Source organism: Corvus cornix, chromosome 2 (genome assembly GCF_000738735.6).
Source record: "Corvus cornix cornix isolate S_Up_H32 chromosome 2, ASM73873v5, whole genome shotgun sequence".
Taxonomy (NCBI): domain Eukaryota; kingdom Metazoa; phylum Chordata; class Aves; order Passeriformes; family Corvidae; genus Corvus; species Corvus cornix.
This window is the reverse complement of record NC_046333.1, coordinates 58,587,070-58,607,535: the sequence shown is the minus strand read 5'-3', so window position 1 is coordinate 58,607,535 and position 20,466 is coordinate 58,587,070. Positions and strand designations below refer to the sequence as shown.

Sequence of the window (20,466 nt, the reverse complement as noted above, 5' to 3'; positions counted from 1 at the left end):
ATGTTGTTAAAGCTCTGCCTCTAGGATTGCATTTACTCTTGGTTGTATCTGTGTTTACAGTCCTCTGTGTAGCTGTTTTTCTCCAGACTGCAGAATTCCTGGTATTAAGGCAGAGATAAGATTCACCTCAGAGCCAACAAAACAGGTAGACTGAGACCAGAATAAATGAAATGTAATCAGCTGAATAAATCACTTGGCACATTTCTGATGGAACTGAAAAATCTGTAGAATCAAATAACTAAATTACACTGTCATAATTTCAAAGTAACTGTACTCACAGAGGATATTTGTCTGTTTTATTGTGGAGCTACTCTGGATTTAGTCTATCTAACAGAGAAACACACATTAAGTGCTTAGTAGAGAAACACCTTAAGTGCCTCCTTTCCACCCCTGGTGTTTTTTTCTTTATTTCATTTTCACAATGTATTGTGTTATTCTATATCATCTGATTTACACTTGGAAGTTGCTGAAGTCAAAAACTTAACTGAAAATTCACTTGCCTTCTTCCTCCTCCCTTCGGCTTTGTGCAATACAGTGTTTGATCTGCCTCAGCTGGCATTATCTTCTTACCTCAGACCTGATTCTGTAGAATATTGCACACAGACTGTGCAACTGCATGAAAAATGAACAACATTTTGCAGAAATGTGATCTTATGCAAGTGGAGAAGCAAGTGAATGTGTGTGATTTAAAGTTTGAGGTCAAGGACATGATTTTGGAGCTTCATTGATTCCTGCAGATGCCGACACTTCCTTCAGTCAAAAGCTGATGATTGAAATAGAATTACTTAAAATGAAGTCAAGTGTGTTCTTCATCAGCTGTATTTCGGAAACACTTAGAAGGTCCAGAGACCAGATAAATGAGACATACCACAGCATCACTAGTTACTGGAAACCCATTGGCTTGCAGTAACTGTTCATATGCAGTAGGTGTGAATTTATTGGAATTAGCTGCTGTGAAGAAATTATAACCACATTATATTACCTCATATTTCCAGCAGTAGATCCAGAGATAGTATATACCACTATATGGTACATTCTGGCACTACAAGAGTCACTAGCATGACCGTGTGTTTGAACCCCCAGCCACTGCCTGAATACTGTGCACTAATCCTTTGCTCCGTGACAGAGTTGCCTGTATTGAAACAGCTCAATACTGCCTTAGTAGCAAAAGCTGGGACCCAAATTCTTATGGAATAATTAGTGTAAGTAAATCAGGCAAATACAAAGCACTAACAGATATTTGTTACACACCAAAAACATTATGTATTTTGGCAGAACTGCCTCTGCTCAGGCTGGAAACTGCAGAGTGGTACAGATCACATCCAGATACGTATTACAATGGATAAACTCTGAGCCTTTTCCCCCATGCCTTTCTGAACTAAAGCATAGCACTCTTAAAACAAGAAAAAGTCCTGAAACATTCTTGTCTTAAGTGAAAATTCTTAGACTAAGAATGTTGTGGCTGGCTAGATGAGATGTGATTTGAGCCTGATGAAGGCAAAGACTAGTTCTTCATACATCAACTAAATACATACATATACATCAACTAGAAGATGGTACTTAATCCATCCCCTTTTCCCCAGAAAACAAAATTGGAAGGTGATGGTAAAGAAAAGAGGAAGTGTTTTACTCGCCAGCCTGTTGTGTTTAACTAATCTGGCATCAATTAGTAATTCAACACTATGACCACAAAAAAGATTTTCTAGTTTGTAGACTGCCTGGGTTACTTGAAGCATCCAATCACTTCCTAGTTAAAATGCACCCTGGGAGCACACGTGTTAATTGTTGGGGTTTTACTTCTGATCAAGACTGCCAAAAAGACCGTGTGTTACTACAGAAATACAAATTGCTACCAGTGTCAGGTAGAAGGGCTTTGTGGCAAACCCTTCCATCTGGCTGAGTTACATGTGAACGCACTGACAGTAGTAGGTGTACAAGTCTCAGCTCTTGCTTGCTTCCTGCCTGGTTTTAATTTTGTATTTTGTACTTAACCATCTCAAAAGGTGATCAGTGCAAAAACGAAGGCAGTAAATCTCATTATTGAAGGAATTCTACCACAGTTGACCCTTTGTCACATCTTTATACTGCACAAATTAGCTTTTGTGATGCTGGTCATATAAATTCTGTACCATTAATCATTTTCATTCTAGAAACATAGCCCCCAGATTGCAAAAGAACTACTTGAAAAACTCCTCTGTTTTCTCAGCCTTTGAGGGACAAAAAAATGTGTGATAAGAGCTGATTTACTGTGTGCTGGTCTATGATACATCATTTTTAAAGAAACTGCCAAATATCTAATATAAATGAGTATTTATTTCAAACTTTTAGACCTCAGTTTCAACCCCCCTCCCCCAACTAAAGCAAAACTATAAACCCACATATCAAGATCAAATGGACAATTTTCCAGACAAGTTTGATTTCAACTGTGTTAACACCCTCTTTTCTCCCATATGTTGCTTCCCGCCTCTAATTAACCAGCTGGAAAGAGTGTAAAAATCCTTCCCTCCCAACCCTAGAGAGGCTTGGGAAGACTATTAGTGCACTGGACATGCTGTGTAACAAACTTTGTTTCCTCCTAGCAAACTGTAAAAATGTCAGTGTACAATGAGGTGTGTGCTGAGGGCATGCTTCACATGGGCTCTGTTTAGGATGTGTCCTGTCTTTTCTTTTAATCTCAGGAAAGGATGAGGACAGCATGTCCATGCTGGCTTTTACAGATAGGGCAAATTGTTCTGGAGATTTCCCAGATCTTTTTATATAAAGGGCACGAATTTGTTCACACTGCTTCATCTGTGAGAATCACAAGTGAACAGAAAGGGAATGCAACTTGCTGCATCCTGCTTTTACAAAACTGGCTTACTTCTGCACATATATGGAAATACTTCCATTTAGTGAAGATGTCAGAGAGGAAAACAGAACCCCCCCCCACACACACATTTTATTGCAAACCTCCCACATTTTATTGCTTTGCCTTATTCTGTACCTCCTAGCTTGCGCTCTTTAATAGCTGCTCCTCCTCTTCTACAGATTGTTTACAGATTATATTACTAGTGATAAAGATTGCTATTATCAACAAAAACCTTTATATCTGGTAATGTGAAAGCCTGTCTCCTTTGTTGCTGATTTATAAACACACATAAAGGTTTATGTTTTTACAGAAGTATTAAATGTTTTAAGTATTTTACCACAGATTGGAAAATACAGATCTAGAATTGATCCAGGTTTTGCCAATGGCAGAAATTCATTCTAGAGACTTTTGGTGACAACTGCTGTGATTAGTGTGAGACCTATTTTTCTCACTTAGTTGTGCCTACTCTTTTTTTCTCTGTTGAGTCATAATGGCTATAGGAATGATTCACAACAACAAAGCAGTATGGTAAAACTAGACATAGAGTGATCTCATCATGATTCTTAAGGTACTGGGAAACTATCCTGTTTGTTTTTCTCTGGCATCAGTTTTCCCCCGTTGTCTGACAATAACCAAGTAAATGTTTTGATAGTGCACTGAGCAGGTGTCCGAAATCAGAAGAAAGGTCACGGTCAAAAAGGCATCACTTTCCCAACTGGATAAATTTCGCTGTGATCTCTGACCTCTATATTGGTGTCCTTTTGTTGCAGGCACTGCGTGTATTGAGCTGTGATTACAAGATGGAAAATGAAACTAGAATGGTGGTTTGTGATCTTGGGAACCCCATGGTGGCTGGCGCAAATGTAAGGGAAAATCAGATGCATTTACTGATTTTTATCTAACTGAATTTTAAAGGGGAACAAATGGAAATTTATTCAATTACCAGAATGTGTCCCAATAAGCAGCACATAAACCAAATTATTTACCTGGAAAATAATTTGTTGGTGTATAAAAGGCAGAACTGTGCTTCTGAAAAGTTAATAATTTATTTATCTAAAAGATTAATTATGCTAGTTTTATATCACTTAAAGAAAGTGAGAGTTATTCAATTTATCACAGAAGTTGGACTAGTATAGTGAAAATTCCAATCCATAATGTGATCTGTTTATTTCTCCCTTTTAGTATTCCATCTATTTAAAATATATATAGATATATGTATAGTAAGTGACAACTTCTTCGTCCTGATTCTCATCTTCAGTGTATAAGGGTTGTCTTATCAATTTATATTGCAATTTATATCCAGGAAAATTTTGGAATAAGGTTTTGCTTCAAGTTATTATTGTAATTCTAAAGATTTTCCTAAGAGAGCCTGTCATAAATCATACTACACATTAGATGGAATGATGGTAGCCTTGTTTTTCACCAAAAGCTGAAGTGAATAGTAACTGACAATGAACACTAGATAAGAATTAGATAAGAATTAAAAATAGGTTTGAAGATAAAAAATTCCACAATTGTCATCCTTTGTCCCTATTTCACGATAAAACAATCCAGGAAATCCAGAAGTGTTAAATCCAGGAATGTTCAGCCATGGATGCTCTTGCAGAGGAATTTAGTGTTTCTCGTAAATTCATAAGTGCTATAAATATTTCACTAAAAGAAAATAAGCCAAACAATGATACCTAGATAAAAAACTGTCCAAATAAAAATGAAACAGTCAACAGCATGAACATATATCAGGAATAAATAACAGCTTTTAATTGAAAACTACAACTGTTGAATTTCATATTGGACCTATGGTTTTGCAAAGAAATCAAAGCAAATTTCTTTAGTATTTTCAAAGTCCCTACTAAGTTAAGGTTTGTCCTTCCTGTGGAAGGACATTCCATATTTCACTCTTCAGCCTCTCTGTAGAGGGGTGTTTTCCTGGCCTCTTGGGATCTTGAAGCAGTTCATGTCTGACCCTCAATAGAAGAACCAAATGGGTCATATCATAGGAGATTGGGACTAGAATAATTTTCTTTGGATCCTAGGGATAGCCACAGATCAGCCATAGAACTTTTGAAAGTGAGTGAGGGCAGGTGTCTGATACAGTCATCTGCTTGCATGGTCACAAGCAGTCCCAGAGACTCTTTGGGACTACAAGGAGGTGGAAACCATTGAAAACTGAGCTCTAGGTGATGGACCTCTTGGGAAGAGGAATCTTCCTGGTGAGGGTCCTTCTCCATTGAACTACTGTGAACTAGAAGTCTAAAGACATCACTATGAAGATTTTCTGGGAAGGACATAGACAAAAAGGCAAAAAGCTTTTGTAGGTTTTGCTTTATTCTACTTAACAAAAATACTAAAAAGTAAAAGTAATTGAAAACATTTCTGAGGAATGGAATTTTCATAATGGGATGATGGGACGCAATGATGGGCCAAAGCATGAGACAAATTCCAAGTCAAGGCAAATAATTGAGAAGGCAGCAGTTTTACTTACGTGCTTAGTAGTTTCCTAGTTAGTCTCAAGGCAGAAGCAAATTCTCAAGATACAGACAGAAGTGGACAAGAATCTTGTGGGTGATCAGGATGCAGTGGAGGGGGGCAGGAGAGCATAAAACCCCTTGTGTTTGGAAGAGAAAAGGAAGACCAAACAAAAAAGACACTAACTTGTATACCAAGAAGAAAATCTTTGTAGTTTGCATATTGTCATAAGCATAATGGAAAGGTCTGAGTGTAGAGGTGTTAGACTACAGACCCTCATACGCCTCCCTTTGAATCCAAAGCGCTGTTTGCACATCGTCCTTCACCCAAAATGCTAGCAGTGTGAAGACTTCAGGAATGTCATTTGGTGGCCACTAAAACAGTACTACATCCCAGCTGTCTCCTTACGAATTTTCACAGCATAACTAATCCTTCTTTTCTTCAGAATCAACTCTAGGACTGCTCTAAGTGCCATTACCAGATACTCCTAAGCAAACTACTTCATAAAGAGAGACTTAGAAGTAGCAGAATAAAACAGCAGGGTTCATAACATATTCAAGGGTTTTCTACTTTATAACAAAATAATCCAGCCCTTTAAAATTGAGGGATACAAAGATAGAGCATTACAAAGCCAGATGGCAAAATCGTTTGATTAGAGTGAGTGAAGTCTTAAATCCTAAGTTTATCTTTGAAGCCAGCTCTCCTGGAAGCTGAGTAAAGGTGAAAGGACTTGTTTTTTTCAGTCCAAACATATTTATGATGGCAAATGTACTTCCAAAAGCAGAATACCAGCCCTTTGTACAAATTGCATAAACCTCAAAACGTTGCTCTGATCCATTTCCAAGTTTGCAAAACAATTCTGCTCTGGCAGGAGATCAGTTATTCTCAAAATACTCAGTCAGAAAGGGACTCTTTGTGGAAGTTGTGAGTGGGAAGGAAGGGTTAGGTCGAAATTGAACATTCCTAAAACTCTTTAACTATTGAGTCACCTAAATGACTTGCCAGCACCCTGAAATCCTAGAATTCTTGAGCTCATGAAGATCAACTTCTGAGTATGAGGGTTATGTCAGGATTTTGTAATATAATCCATGGGATATTACTACAGCAGACTACAGGGTTGTCTGACACTTCACATCTTCAAAATACATTATGGTCATCTACATAGACCTTAAAATTGTTTACTGGCCACAAAAAAATACTTCACCTTTTCAGTAATATCTTTGAAGTTAAAAAGAAAAAAAAGATGAAATTGTAAAAAAGAAGATAAAAAGACGTGGTAAGGAAACCTCAATGCCACATGGCCCAGAATGCAAACTAAATGTCTGACAGCATCTCACTGGCAGAGATTGCTCAAGGTACTTATTTATGGCACTGAAATCGATCAGACTGACAAGCTCACTAATGCCTGTTCAGTGGCGTTAGCAAGTGAGATGTAGGTTTTATTAAAAATTCTGGTAGTAAAATTTGGAAGTTCATAGAAATTAATAGAAATAAAGTTAGAAGACTGGAGACTTGGAAGATCTTGCCTATTTCTTGGTATGTGCCAAACTGATTCTTCAAGAGCACCAGGTTTTATCTTTCTTACACACTGTAAGACACTTCAAAAAAAGCTACACCTCTGTCTCCCAGCATACTCCTAAATCCTGTCAAACGTAATAGATTAAAACTTACCAGTAATAGTAGAAATGTCGTGTATTTCAAAGATACATGATGTTCCAAACATGAAAATAATGCAATTTTAATGAAACTAACTTCACTTGGAAAATTTTAAGTAAAATTAAACTGTTTTGATAAAATTTATGTCCCACTAAAATAAGGATGTTGAGTGATTGCTAAGTTATAGGTTCAAGCAAGTTAAACTCCTTTGGCCTCAGTGGGTTTTCAGCAAGGGCATGTGAGCATCTTTGCCCCATTATTAGTCGCAATGTCAAGGGTTACTTGACATTAACAAAGTCATATGACTATACAAAGACAACATCTGCAACTTATTAGAGATGTACAGTAGGAGTGTGTTTCACTATTAAATAGGGGATTAAGCCTCAGGGATGTAATAGATCATCAAAACTGCACTTCATGTCTGCTCTGTCTGATGAATATTTTATCTTTGGTTCATCAAATCTTTTTTCTGCTATAAGTGGAAACAAATTTATTTAGGCTAGTTAGTAAAAACAGTAAGAGAAATGGTTAATTGAATATTTGGAAATATTAGTATAAAAAACTAAAGAAAGTAATTATATTTTTAAAGGTGAATGGAATATCAATACAGTTGCTAATATCATCTCCAAAAAGTGAGCTAAAAATTAAAAAGAGCTTACATCTCTATTCCAAGTCAGCTATTCGACTTCTGAGTAATTTGATAAGCACTTCGATTTGATAATCTTTCATCTGAAAGATTTTGCTTCCAAAAGGAGAGATCAACTGTAACTATGACATTAGGATAATCAGAATTCAAAGATTTGAACTCGCCACTCCATTTATGATGAAAATACTGTGTCAGCATGGGCCAGGTGAAAGTAGTTGAAACATGTTAGGTAAGTCTTGTTCTGGTGATGGATTGTGTTGCACCACTGCAAGTGAAGAAAGGAGGAGAACTGAAGGAAAAAAAAATGATGGGAAAAAGGAATTGTTTAAACATACAAAATTACATCCACAGAGGAAAATTCCTCATCTTCAGAGATGTTGAATGTAAGCCCCAAACATAAAACCCTACATTGTTGTGTCCTGCCCTGTTGCTGACAAGGTTTCCTTAAATATTCTAAGGAAATCATGCCAAGCAGACAACTTTTTTTTTCTGCCCCAACCCCCCCCCACTAATCTAGTCAGATATTGGCAGGAATGAGGGGATGATGTCCTCATTTCCTAGTGCCTTTTGATTAATTTCTCAGGAAGATTGTTTCTCCACGTGGAGAATATGTCTATGTGTAACGATCCTCTTTTAAAAAATGAAAGAACAATGTGCATGTTATCCTGCAAAAAATTCTACCATCAGGCCAGATGGAAGGTAGATGGGGAGTGAGAAGTTGTAGGAATTGCAAAATTCACATTTCAAAAATTGCCACATTTAAAATGTGCAGTTGAAACAATTAAAAACAATAATTTAAATATTTCAGTAGAATTTAATTGATTTAACACTGAGGGAAGATGGCATCTCCCATTACTCACCTGCCACTTAGACACTGGGACTGCAAACATGTTCAACAAGAGGCTTACAGAGACCGTACCATATGCTATTGTATATTCTTTCTCTAGTTAGCCCTTCTCTCTTCTGAATTAACTTGATCTGCTTATCCTTGCTCTTCTTGAGAAGCAAATGGAAATTGTCACAGGGAGGAATTATCTGCATAAATGCAAGGGAGCACCAGTGGAAACACTTACCTCCTTCAGTTTTGGGAGCTGTGTGTTTTACTCTCTCCTCTGGTCACTCACTCCAAGTGGTGGCAAACTGAACTTCAAATATAACTTTGAAGCTGTATTCCTCTTAACAGAACTGCAATGGAAAAAAAGAATCAAACTGAAAGTAAATTAAAACTGCTGCTAATTTAGCCTCAGGTGCTCAGTCAGCCCCACAACACCTAAAGCATGCAGTGCAGAGCTCATAGGTGCAGAGACAATGCAGTTACTAGGAAGCCCTGCAGACCTGGACAAAGGTGTGCATGGATGGAGACAGAGATCAGAGCTGCCAGACAGCTGTTATTTTCTTTTGGCTTGGCAAAGCAAAGCAGAGACTGTCTGGATGAAGCAGGGCCCACTGCTGTGTTCTTGGGAGTGTGCTTCTCTATTCCTCTGATCTTTCCTCTGTCCAGCCAAGTTTTCCATCTGGTGACATACACAGGCAGGATGGTATTTTTTCCTGAGAACAACTAGATGATGTTATTTCATACTAACTTTAAAAAGCAACAGTATCTAGTATAAGTCTGTGAAATGCAATGTTGAATGGTACTGCTTTATTGATCTGGAGAGATCAACTGTTTCTAGTAACCTGTTGTTTTGTTTCTTTCTCAGTTCTCCACAGGCATTCGATTTTCTGTTCAGCATTTTGAAAATGCAGATTTCAGCATCAATTTTGAGCTGCAAATAAAAAGGTTAGGTATTTTATCAAGAGCATGGTTGTTTAAATGATGAATTCCTATTGACATATGAAGTTTATTATATAATAAGGTCCCTCTTGAGTGTCAGTAATTATTTCATGGGCTTTCCAATGGTAGCTTACTTCAGGAGGATTTTTGGAGTTGGAGCCTTGTTAGCTTTTAGCAAAATCAGTCTTATTTCTTTAAAATTCAGGTTAACTGATTTTGGTCAATAATCCAAGGATTTTCTACAGATTTGCCAAATTTGATTTGCCGATTTGCCATATTTTCTACTTCAGAATTAATAAACAGTGATCAATTTGTAACAAAGGTGAATATGCATAAACATATCATTCTCTGAATTAAACCAGACACGCCTCTTCTTCACAAAAATTTAGAAAATGGTTTAAAAAAAAAGCAGTTAAAATCTGCTCAACAGATTTACTGGCATGGAGAGAACTGTTTCAGTTTGTTGCAGGTGAACCTTTGCAATTTTTTCATTAGATTCCTCCCTATTTGTGGGCCTCACATATTAATACTGTAGAATCTTGTGTTTTATGCTGAGCAGTACTTCTTCCACAGGAGCAAAAAAGCACGGAGTAGGCTAGGTTAGGATAACCTCAAAAACAAACCTGAGACTTTTGAGGTAGGTGGCAGGGCTTCTGCTCCATCTGTCCTCATCAAATACACACTGGAGTTCGTATGGGGCCCTCTCTGCCCCACACGCAGAGACTTAATTGCTAATGTCTGGCCTTTAATGAGGGCCTTGATCATGTTGATTATGGTAAATAACTGAGACATTTAAAATGTTTAAGTCATGTCTCCATAATGTAACCCTTGAAGCAAAGGACATGCAGAAACTCAGGAAGGGCACAGCAATGCCACAGAAGTCCATTAGGTGCTTGGTCAGGCCTCAGCCCTCTCCCTGGGATCTGGCTGGGGATCATGCAAATCTGGACATGGGCTCACTCCTCTGGAGAGAGATACAGCATTTAACTTGTAGGTCCCCTGTCCATTCCACTGTTCATTTCTTAATGCAAGCAATCATTTTAAATGGGTATCCAAGGCTCATGTCACTACCCTTTTCATGCTGTGAAAGTGGGGAGCTCCAGAGCTTTCTGGATAGTTAAATCTTTCTAGGTAATAAGAGTTGAAGGTACGTCGCTGTTTTAAAAAAGCGACACGAATTTACTGAGGAATACATCTTAACTTCAGAAGACAGTAACATCTCATGCTTCCTCCATGACTGTGACTGACTAAAATGTAAAGGAAGGAAATGTGTTGGGCTACAGACTGGTATGAAAATGCTGAAAAGCACACAGCTATTTAAAAAACAAAAAAAAGGAAGGAGTAAAAGAGTAGAACTTCTTGCATAGGGAATGTACCCGACAGGTAAAACTCACTGCTTTGTACATTCTTTCACAAGCAGCAGGAGAGTTTGTGCATTTCTGTGTCCTCAGTAAAACAATCCTAAAAGAAAAAGGGAACTCCATGAGGCAAAAAGAGGAAATTGCCTAAATGGAAGGAAAGGGAAGAATACATGTGAATTTGAGTCCTACTTTAATTTATTCAAAAGAGAGAGCTTTCATTTACTTGAAAACATCAAGTGGAAAATAATATTTTGGTTTGCAAGACTGAAGTTCATTACTTGTAGGAAACAAACGAGGCTGAGGAGTGTCTTGAAATCTGATTCCTTTCTGATGTGGATGTTGCTGTGCAGTTATGTACCCCTTTGAGAGAGAAATGTCCTGGCACTTTTATTTAAACTATTTTGTTCTCTAAAAAATGCCATAAAGCACAAACAAGGTTTGAATACCAGATATATATGATCAAAATCTCTATTTTAACTCTATGGGAAGTAGGACGAATATGCAAATTGGAAAGCAGCTTATTCTAACAAAGTAGTGGTATAATAATTTTTATACTTGTACTTTTATGCTCAAAACAATGGTTGTAGAGGATTACATGAAAGTTCAAAAAATGTGTGATGGGAATCTGCATTAGTTTACAAACAAATTAAAGCTGTTCTTAATGTTAGCAATCTGTAACCAGAAAGCCTGGATCAAAGCAGTGTTGCTCTTTACTCCTCAGGAGTCAGTCACTGGGAATGCTGACCTCCTCTGAATGTTTCCATTTGACTGATGCTACCCAGATGTGATAACAGCAAACCATAACAGCAATAGAAACTTAGCGTTCATGAAGCAAGGAAGTCCATGCTTGCTTGAAAAAAACATGCAAATTTACTGTCATTAATCCCATAATTAAATAAATTCTAAGTTTGTAATTACTTCACTATCTTCGTGAATTGGAACCTGCAAATCTTTCTTTGTATGAATGGGCTATAATCATAGGAATGGCCTTTTGAGGCAAGAGAAACTACCTTTATTACTAAGGATTTGCAGTAAGAAAAGACAATAAGATGAGTTAGAGCACTACATTTTAAACATACAGAGATTTGTTTTCACTGCTAAGCGGTTTTAGGAGTGTAAACACTCTGGATACAGGAAAGAAGAAAATAAGAAAATTAAAGGAACAGTTGATTTTGATTCTTCTTCCCCAAAGACTGTCATGCAAAAGTCACAGGCTTGGAGAGTCATAAAAATAAATTTTATTATAACAAAGCCTGTCTTATTCATTGACACTGCCTTCCTCCAATGCATGAAAACAAACTTGTATTCTATTAAGATACTTCTATCTATACAGATAGCTGAGTTGTACAAGGGAATTTACATGGTATTCTGAGCCAAATAAATTTGTATCATCTTATTCATCATCATAAGATTCTTTAAAGGATGCTTGAGTTGATTATATTATTAAGCATGTGATGAGCTCAAATAATATCAAACTTAAATACCAGTGTCCTACAAGACTGAAGAGTGGCAATAGGAGTCCTGTTCTGTCATGTGTCCAGGGGGCCTTTTGTATTGAGTGCTATGATAATCTAGAGTTCTGATAAATAACCTTTTTTAACATTTGTATATATTTTTTCCAGTTCTAACAAGATAAATCCCACCAGCAACTTAGTGAACCTCCATATCAACATCAGTGCTGTGGCTCAAGTACAAATCAGAGGGTAAGTATTCAATTATTTCACCTCACTATGATAACTACTTTTTTGCAGAATCTTTCTGCATATGATAATCCCATGTAGTGAATCTTATGGCATATTATAAACCCAAATGCTTTATCCATCTGGGACACCTGGGTCTTACCCCTGCAAGCCTTGCAGGATGGAGCTACTGCAGACTTACTGAGTGTCTGTGCAGACAGCAACCTGTAGAACCTCACATTGTAGCAACACCAGTCAGAGCCAACATTTTATTTGGGCATTCAGATTGTGCATGGATGTTACTAATATGGAATGTCTGTTCGTATGTGTTCATATGTGTTCATATGTCTTCTTGTGCAACCACCTGGACACTTAATGCTGAATACCAAACAGGATCTACTGCTTTTATGGCTGGAAGTGTGAAAGGCATTATGTCAAGGCATATACTAATAGAGAGCAGAGTGAAGCTTTTGGAGAAAGGATGAGTAAGAAATAAGTTATGATAAAAAGTCAACCAGCTACTACTGTAAGATTCTTATATTTCTGCCTGAAGCAAGTGCCTGTTCACTGACACAAAGTATACCAAAACTAAACAAACACAGGATGTGATCAAAGATGATAATTTCTATCTCTGTTTTCACATATAACTTGATTTTGCAAACTATAAAATGCAATTAGGTGATAATTGCCAGCTGAGTATGAGCCAGCACTGTGCCTAGGTGACCAAGAAGGCCAATGGCATCCTGGCTTTGTCAGACATAGTGTGGCTGGCAGGCGTTGATCATCCCTCTGTACTTGGCACTGGTGAGGCTATACCTTGAATACTGGGATCATTTTCGTGCCCCTCACTACAAGAAGGATGTTGATGTGCTTGGGCAAGTCCAGCAAAGGGCAAGGAAGCAAGCTGGTGAAGGGCCTGGAGAAGAAGTCTGAGGAGCAGCTGAGGGAGCTGGGGGTGTTTAGCCTGGAGAAAAGGAGGCTCAGGAAGACCTTATTGCTCTCTACAATTAACTGAAAGGAGGTTGTAGTGTGGTGGGAATCAGTCTCCTCCCCCAGGTAACAAGTGACAGGATGAGATGAAATGGCCTCTAGTGGCACCAGGGGAGGTTCAATTCAGATATTAGGAAAATTTTCTTCACGGAAGAAGTTGTCAAGTATTGGGAGAGGCTCCTTGGGAAAGTGGTAGAATCACTATCCCTGGAGATACTGAAAAGACATGTAGATCTGGCACTGAGGGACATGATTTAATAATGAACTTGACAGTACTAGTTTTACGGTTGGAATCAATAATCTTTAAGGTTTTTTTCCAACCTTAATGATTCTAAGATTTTATAAGAATATCAGACTACCCTGTACAATCTTGGAACTAGACTCCTATCCTGGAGGAAGTCAGGAGGATGTCTTTTTAAAGCAAATAATTGCCCCCAGTGCTTTTTGTCTGGGATATTAGATTTCCTACTTATGAAACTACAGCTCAAGACTTTAACCATTACCAGCTCTGCAAGGGTTGAACAGGAACTACAAGGCTCAGATTCACTTCCACAGTCAGGCCATGAGGCTTGGCTGGTGCAAGAGGGGTAGATGTCTCTTAAGTGATGCACCTCAAGGGGCTGCCTTAGATGTAAACCAATAAAAATGCATTTATTTATGGGGTTTTTAATTTATAAAAATGTATTTATTGTTGTCACTTCTGAGACAATATGACTACCTAGTGCTAGCAATAAGTCAAATAATTTTGCAGATCACAGAGAACGTTTCCTGCTCTAATATGCAATCTATCTGCTCTAATATTCAGTCTAAATCAGAGAGATTTTTAAAGGATTTTCCATCATATTTCGTAAGTGTATTCCAGGTTAAGAAGACTAACCCTAAAACTAGTCAGGTGGAAAAAAAAGGCTGGCACTCAAAGGCAGTGTGGACATAAGTTAATTATTTTATTTCTGAAAAGGAGCAGTTGAAAGACAACATGTTTAACAAGAACGGAAGTGAGAATATTATTTCATTTTCTGTAGCTAGTGGTGATCTAAGGAAATGAGCTGGATAGGAAGAGAGGTGAAAAATACAAAATGTGTAACACAGAAGAAGTAGAGGCTGAGGAAATAAGAATTGAAGGTGTTATTTAATGGGCTACAGATGTGTGAGAAAATGTTGGGAGCCAGCAGCTGCTAGGTATTGCTGTGGGTGAACACCCAGGCTAAGGACTGTCTGGAGTTTCAGACCAGAACATTTATGGTTACATACACAGCACTTCTCAGAAAGGGTTGCTTCCAGTGCTGTGGATTCTATTATTTTAGTGAAGTTTCTCCTCACATTAATAAAAAAATCTGCCAAACCTCTATTCTTTGCAAACTTCTTGGAAACTTTGCCTCCATCATGTTCTTTCTGTGCCATAGTGTGTTCTTTTTAATGAAAAGTTCTGTAACAGGTAAATAGATAGACCAAAAAATGACCACAGAATCCTCAGTTCTTATGAGCTTGGTGATGAGTGGAAAAAGTTGCTTGAATTGCTGCCTGCAGTGCTAAGAAACAGGTTATTATATACAGAGGAATTACTTAATTGAATGACTTCCAGTTTCTTTCCTCTTAAGTATTTTAGTTTTCTTATTAGCTATAGCAGTCCCAACTGCTTTGCTGACAGATTTTGCTAATTACTGAGAGATGCTAAAACATCCACTTCCAAGAGAATTGCTCACTATTTCCTAGATAAAAATAAAAGAGAGATTATGTCCACATTTGGACTGGAAAATATATTGTAGTCGTTTCTCTACTTCTCTTCAGAGAGTTGCACAAGGTGGAACTGGATGCATTGTACATTTTACTGAAGAAAAGTAAGTAGTTATGAAATTGTGCATATATGCATACATGCAGATACCATGCAAATATTTTTTCTGTGAAAAAGGAAGAAATCTTCTTCAATATCCTCTTCAAAGGAAAATTAACTCCTTATATAGTTCAATAAGCAGTTGCTTAGTTGCTGGCTAAGATTTGATTATTCTGCTTACCTTTTTTCTTCTATAAAAATGTAGGAGTTTTAGTATTGTCATTGTTATCTCTCACTGCTGAAAGAGCACTAGGGGAATGAGAGATTCAGGAAGGAAGTAATTTGGATTGAGAGGATTTGCAGCCGGCAGAATTTTTATTGTATGTCCCACATAAGCCTTTTTTGTGGACCATACTTTGTTTATCTTATTTTTCAGTACTCTTGTTTGACTACAACTGTCACCTAAAAGTCTAGGAAAACTCCTTGTCTAATAAATCATTCAAATGTTAAAAATATTCTCAGGTAAATACAAAATAAAATAGTGAAAAGAGTGGATTTGTTTTTCATTTGACCTAATTTTGCTACTTTCATGTCAATAGCAGAAGTCCTCAAAATAACTGTAAATTCTGTTAAAATAAATGTTTTTATATGCTTTATAGTAATTTTAATTTAATCTCTAAATTTATACTTTGCATTTTGCAATGCTGTGGATATTTCCCTGGCAGTGCAATAGAAAACACTGAGTTTTGAGTGTTCCTTCTTCTCTTTTGTCAATGTGCAGCTTCTGATTTGCAGGTTTTTGTGGTAGCTTAAGGGTCTACGTGTCTTGGCTTTTGTAACAACATCCTAAAGTTCCTATTCTCCAACAGCAATCAATAATTAAAATTCATATTGAAAAGATGATTTGTGAAACTTAGGCTAAGTACTTAATCAGAAATTACTTTTTAAATGAAAATGTTTAGTTTCTTGTTTTTTATTAGGGTGGGCTTGTGAATTTGTCCTCTGGCATACTTTTTAGTACAAACTGCTGGCCTTTTGAAGTCTGAGGAAGTATTAAGAGTTAGCAGGATACTCCAGAATACACCAAATTTCACAAAGAGTTGTACTTCAGCTGGATGGTATTAAGCCGTTCTTCTCTGGGATTTCTTGCTGCTTTGAGAAGCTGTATACTCTAGGAAATTTTCCTTCAGACATTTCATTCACTGTATATGACGTAAGAGCTGTAATCAAGAACTGTTTGTTTCTTCCAGTAGTATTTTTTCAGCATTTGCAACAAAACCATCCAATTGTTTCTTCAAGGGGCAATCTGTAGCAGGGCTACTGCAAAGTGATTAACATTAGTGCCTAGAAGTCCATCATGTTATTCCAATGTTACATTCTAAAAAAAATTGATTGTTTTTTAACACTTTTCTGTTAGCAAAATTCCAGCTTTGGCAGAACCAACACTGAAATTTTATAGATTTTCTTTCAGCTAAAGACTCTGTAAACCAGCAAAACTGAGTGAGACTTGACCCTGGCAAAGAAAGGGTAATACCATTTTAGCACTAAGAGTTACATGCAGTACTTGTAGATGACAGATGTCTGTGCCAGAATTCACCTACCATGCTAAAAGAAATTCTTGGGATCTGATTTCCCAACTTCTGAGCGCCTGAGTGAGGTTTAGTTTGCATCTGAATGGGACCGGTACAATGAACTTCCAGTTTTTACGGGAAATAAAATGTTCACGATTCAAATAAAAATGTTAACAGAAGACTACTTTCTTAAGGTCAGATAGAGAAGGAAATGAAAAATAAAATAGCAGACAGAAAGAAAGATGTCAAATATTAAGTGACAGTTTTCTTTGTTTATGTTTTATTTATGTGTTGCAAGTTGCAACAGTATTTCAGGGAATGCTATAGATGCCACTTTGCTTGCAAAGCAGTTGGAAAGCCTGGAGCACTCTTTTAGGCTCTAGTCCTGAATTCTCTTTCCCAATACACCAATTTCCATTATGACTTTATGGAAGTCACAATATCCCCGTTGCCCACCTGTAGAATGAGATAGACTGTTTTGCAAGGTTTTTTAAAGGAGTAATAACAGAGGTTATAGAAATTTACAGTCAGAACAGTTAAATAAATACCAAAGAATGTATTCTAGGGAAGAAAGATGCATAGCATTAAACACCTACAGGCTTTAAAGGAAATGGGAAAATGCGTTTATTTACTCTGCTTTCGTGGATAATGTATTCAGATATCTCATCAGTGAGAATGATAAAAATGACCAGCAGACTGGATTCTGCTCTCCAAATAGAGCTACTTCCTTGTCTGGAAAGGCCAGTCCATCAGGGGAAGTATGAAACTAAATGCACACCCTCAGTCATCTGCAAGGATTGGGTAGTACTTTATGGAAGCATTGTAGCATTCACCTCACCTAATTCCTATTAATATGCCCAAATAACAAGCCTTTGAGGGCTCAGTTTTCTATAATGGTTCTTAATTTTTTTCTAAAACTACTGCAGTCAGTCACTGGTAACAGTTACTGTGTTAACCTGTTTTGTATATTACAGAGTGTCTCACCCCCCAACAATTATTTTGCCACTTCACAACTGGGAACCCAAAGATGAACCTACAAAAGAAGAAGAAGTTGGTCCTTTAGTAGAACACATCTATGAGGTAAAAAATATGTATGTTGCCACAGGACCTCACGCTGCCCCCACTGAATTCCTGATGAATTTGGTTTATTGTCTTTATCTGTAGCTAGATAAAGCCACAAATGTAAATACTCTGACTTTAGCATGTGACCCAAATTTAATCTGGGAATTCACAACCCCATTATCTGTTCATGCGAGTGGAGGAGATATTAGTTTATGCTAGGAGTCTGTCTTTGATATTTAAGGGATTTATAAACATTTTGGGTGTTTGACAAGAATTAAAAACAGTCCTTAAAATTTCCTTATAATCAATGTCAAATATCTTCTCATCAGAAGCTGTGCACTGGAAAAAATGTTTTCTTTCTAGCTAACTGAAAAAAAAAGTAGACATACGTGTAACTTGTTACCTCAGAAAATGTTCTGTTGAAAATAACTCTTAATGTTTGAAGTACACATATATTTACCTTGTATTTTTGTTGGTTTTTTTTCCTCTGGATGATTCATCAATTTAAAGAGAAGAGTTCAGCTTAGAAAAAAGGCATTGAGTGAACTACGTGGAATAGAAGCCATCCTTAGAATCTGATGGATGGCCTTTATTCTAGAGGGTAAAACAGAAGGCTTCACATATGGTTATAATTCACAAACTAGCACTTGAGAAAATATAAGCAACTGAGCTTAATCAGCAATGTAAGATTACAATTTTGCATGACATGCTAAAGTGTAGTGAATACAACTGTAAAATACAAGTTATCATTTGTGAATTCCTCATCTTAACACATTTCTCTAAACTGAAAAATGCCTAACACATCTTCCTGTCTCAAGCATTTGGGTTGTTTGTGAAACTATATATGTGATTTCAAATGTATTAAAATAATTACTGTAATTAGTTACAGTTACTAAGGAAACCACTTACATGGTTTATATCAGCAAAGTATAAAAAAGACTAGACAGTTTCCCAGAAGATGTAAGATTGAAAGGGGTTTTTATTTAGCTCTAACTAAAGGTCATCAGTCACAAAAATTCTGCAAATTTAAAAAAAAAAAGGTTCTCACACCTCTAGAAACTTTGCGTGAAGGTCCATGAGGTTCAGCTTCTTTAGCTCTTCATGCCCAGTGACAACACGTCCAGACTTTCTGTTGTCATCAGTTATTTTCAAACTGTAAACTGATACCAGGAAACTATTTTAATAGCCTAGATTTCTAAACTTTTATTATTTCTATCTTTGTTCATTTTCCCTGGAAAAAAGTAATATCCTGGGATGCTAATTTAGGATTTAGGAAAACTAGTTCCTTTACTTCTTTTGAGGAAATTTAGATTGAGAGTTTTGAAAATACTCAATACTCAGAACTAATACAGTTCTTAACTGAAGAAGCTAGTTTAAGTTCTGCTCTACCTTCTATTCCCGTGCCCTGAAATGTGATTCTTTTGCATTCTGAAGTTTTGGCTACTATTTTCAAGTATGAACTGTTAAAGTTCACTGTTCATATTTCTATAGTGTTTCTTTGCTAGTGTTTTGGGTTGAGATTTTTTTATACTTGTTTAGATAATTTCAACTCTTCGTATGTAGGAAAAAATGGGAAAGGTGATGGATTTCTTGAATACAGACTTGGACAGCAAAGACTGTTCTCCCAGATTTGCCATTGGCTTTGTGACTAATTTGGAGGGGTTCTTCTCTCCTATCTGCCACAGATTCTCCATCAATAACGTGATGTTAATATCTATAAATCCTTCCCTAAATACTTCAAGGCAGTGTCCACTTAGAATTTGAAAATATTTAAGCGGTTGTTGCAGTGTTTTTTGTTGTTATTTGTTGCCTTGGAAAGTACTGATCATGTTTCTTTGACAGCTGCACAATATTGGACCAAGTGCCATCAACAATACAGTTCTCCATGTTGGTTGGCCTGTGTCCAGTAGAGAAGAATTTCTTCTTTATATTCTTCACATTCAGACACATGGACCATTGCACTGTCAAACAAGCTCTCCTATTAATACAATGCAAATAAAGGTAAGTGTTTTATTTCCATCCTTTTCTGCATTTTGATTGGGGATTTTGCCTACACTTCATAATGGGATGGAACTTTTTGGGAACTTTTAACAACCCAAAATCATTTTCCTGAGTAAGAAGCAAGACATAGGTCGTCTATAATGTTTCTAATGTGACTGTTGTGTTGCTCGGTACATATTTGGTTTCTGTACTCATAATATTTTTGAGAAGGGTGCACTCAATCCCACTGTCAATGCTACCAACAGAGATGTTAAAAAGTGCCCTGTCCCAATACCAACCACTGAGGAACACCATGTGTCACTGGTCTCCAGTTGGACGTTAAGCCATTGACCACAATTCCTTGAGTGTGATCACACAGCCCATTCATTATCCCCTGAGTGCTCCATCAGGTCCATGTCTTTCCAGCATAGAGACCAGGATGTCATCTGGGACTGTGACAAGTGCTTTCTCTAGGTGCAGGTAGATGATGTCAGTTGTTCTTCCCAACACTGTGACCCCACCATAGAAGGCCACCAAACCTGTCTGGCACAATAAGCCTTTAGTGAAGCCATATTGGTTGTCACCAATCATCTCCTCATTTTCCATGTGCCTTAGCATAGTTTCCAGGAAGATCTGCTCCATGACTGGGCTGGGCACAGAAG

The 20,466-nt window shown here is 37.2% G+C and overlaps 1 protein-coding gene across 1 annotated transcript in view; it reads left to right on the top strand.

The window, feature by feature from the left end:
* ITGA8 (integrin subunit alpha 8) overlaps nt 1-20,466 on the top strand; it is a 113,214-nt gene that overhangs the window by 56,767 nt on the left and 35,981 nt on the right. Inside the window, exons 21-25 of the mRNA XM_039569095.1 lie at nt 3,619-3,711; nt 9,317-9,396; nt 12,374-12,454; nt 17,737-17,842; nt 19,667-19,825. Coding sequence (XP_039425029.1) covers nt 3,619-3,711; nt 9,317-9,396; nt 12,374-12,454; nt 17,737-17,842; nt 19,667-19,825 — 519 coding nt within the window. The remainder of the gene's footprint in view (nt 1-3,618; nt 3,712-9,316; nt 9,397-12,373; nt 12,455-17,736; nt 17,843-19,666; nt 19,826-20,466) is intronic.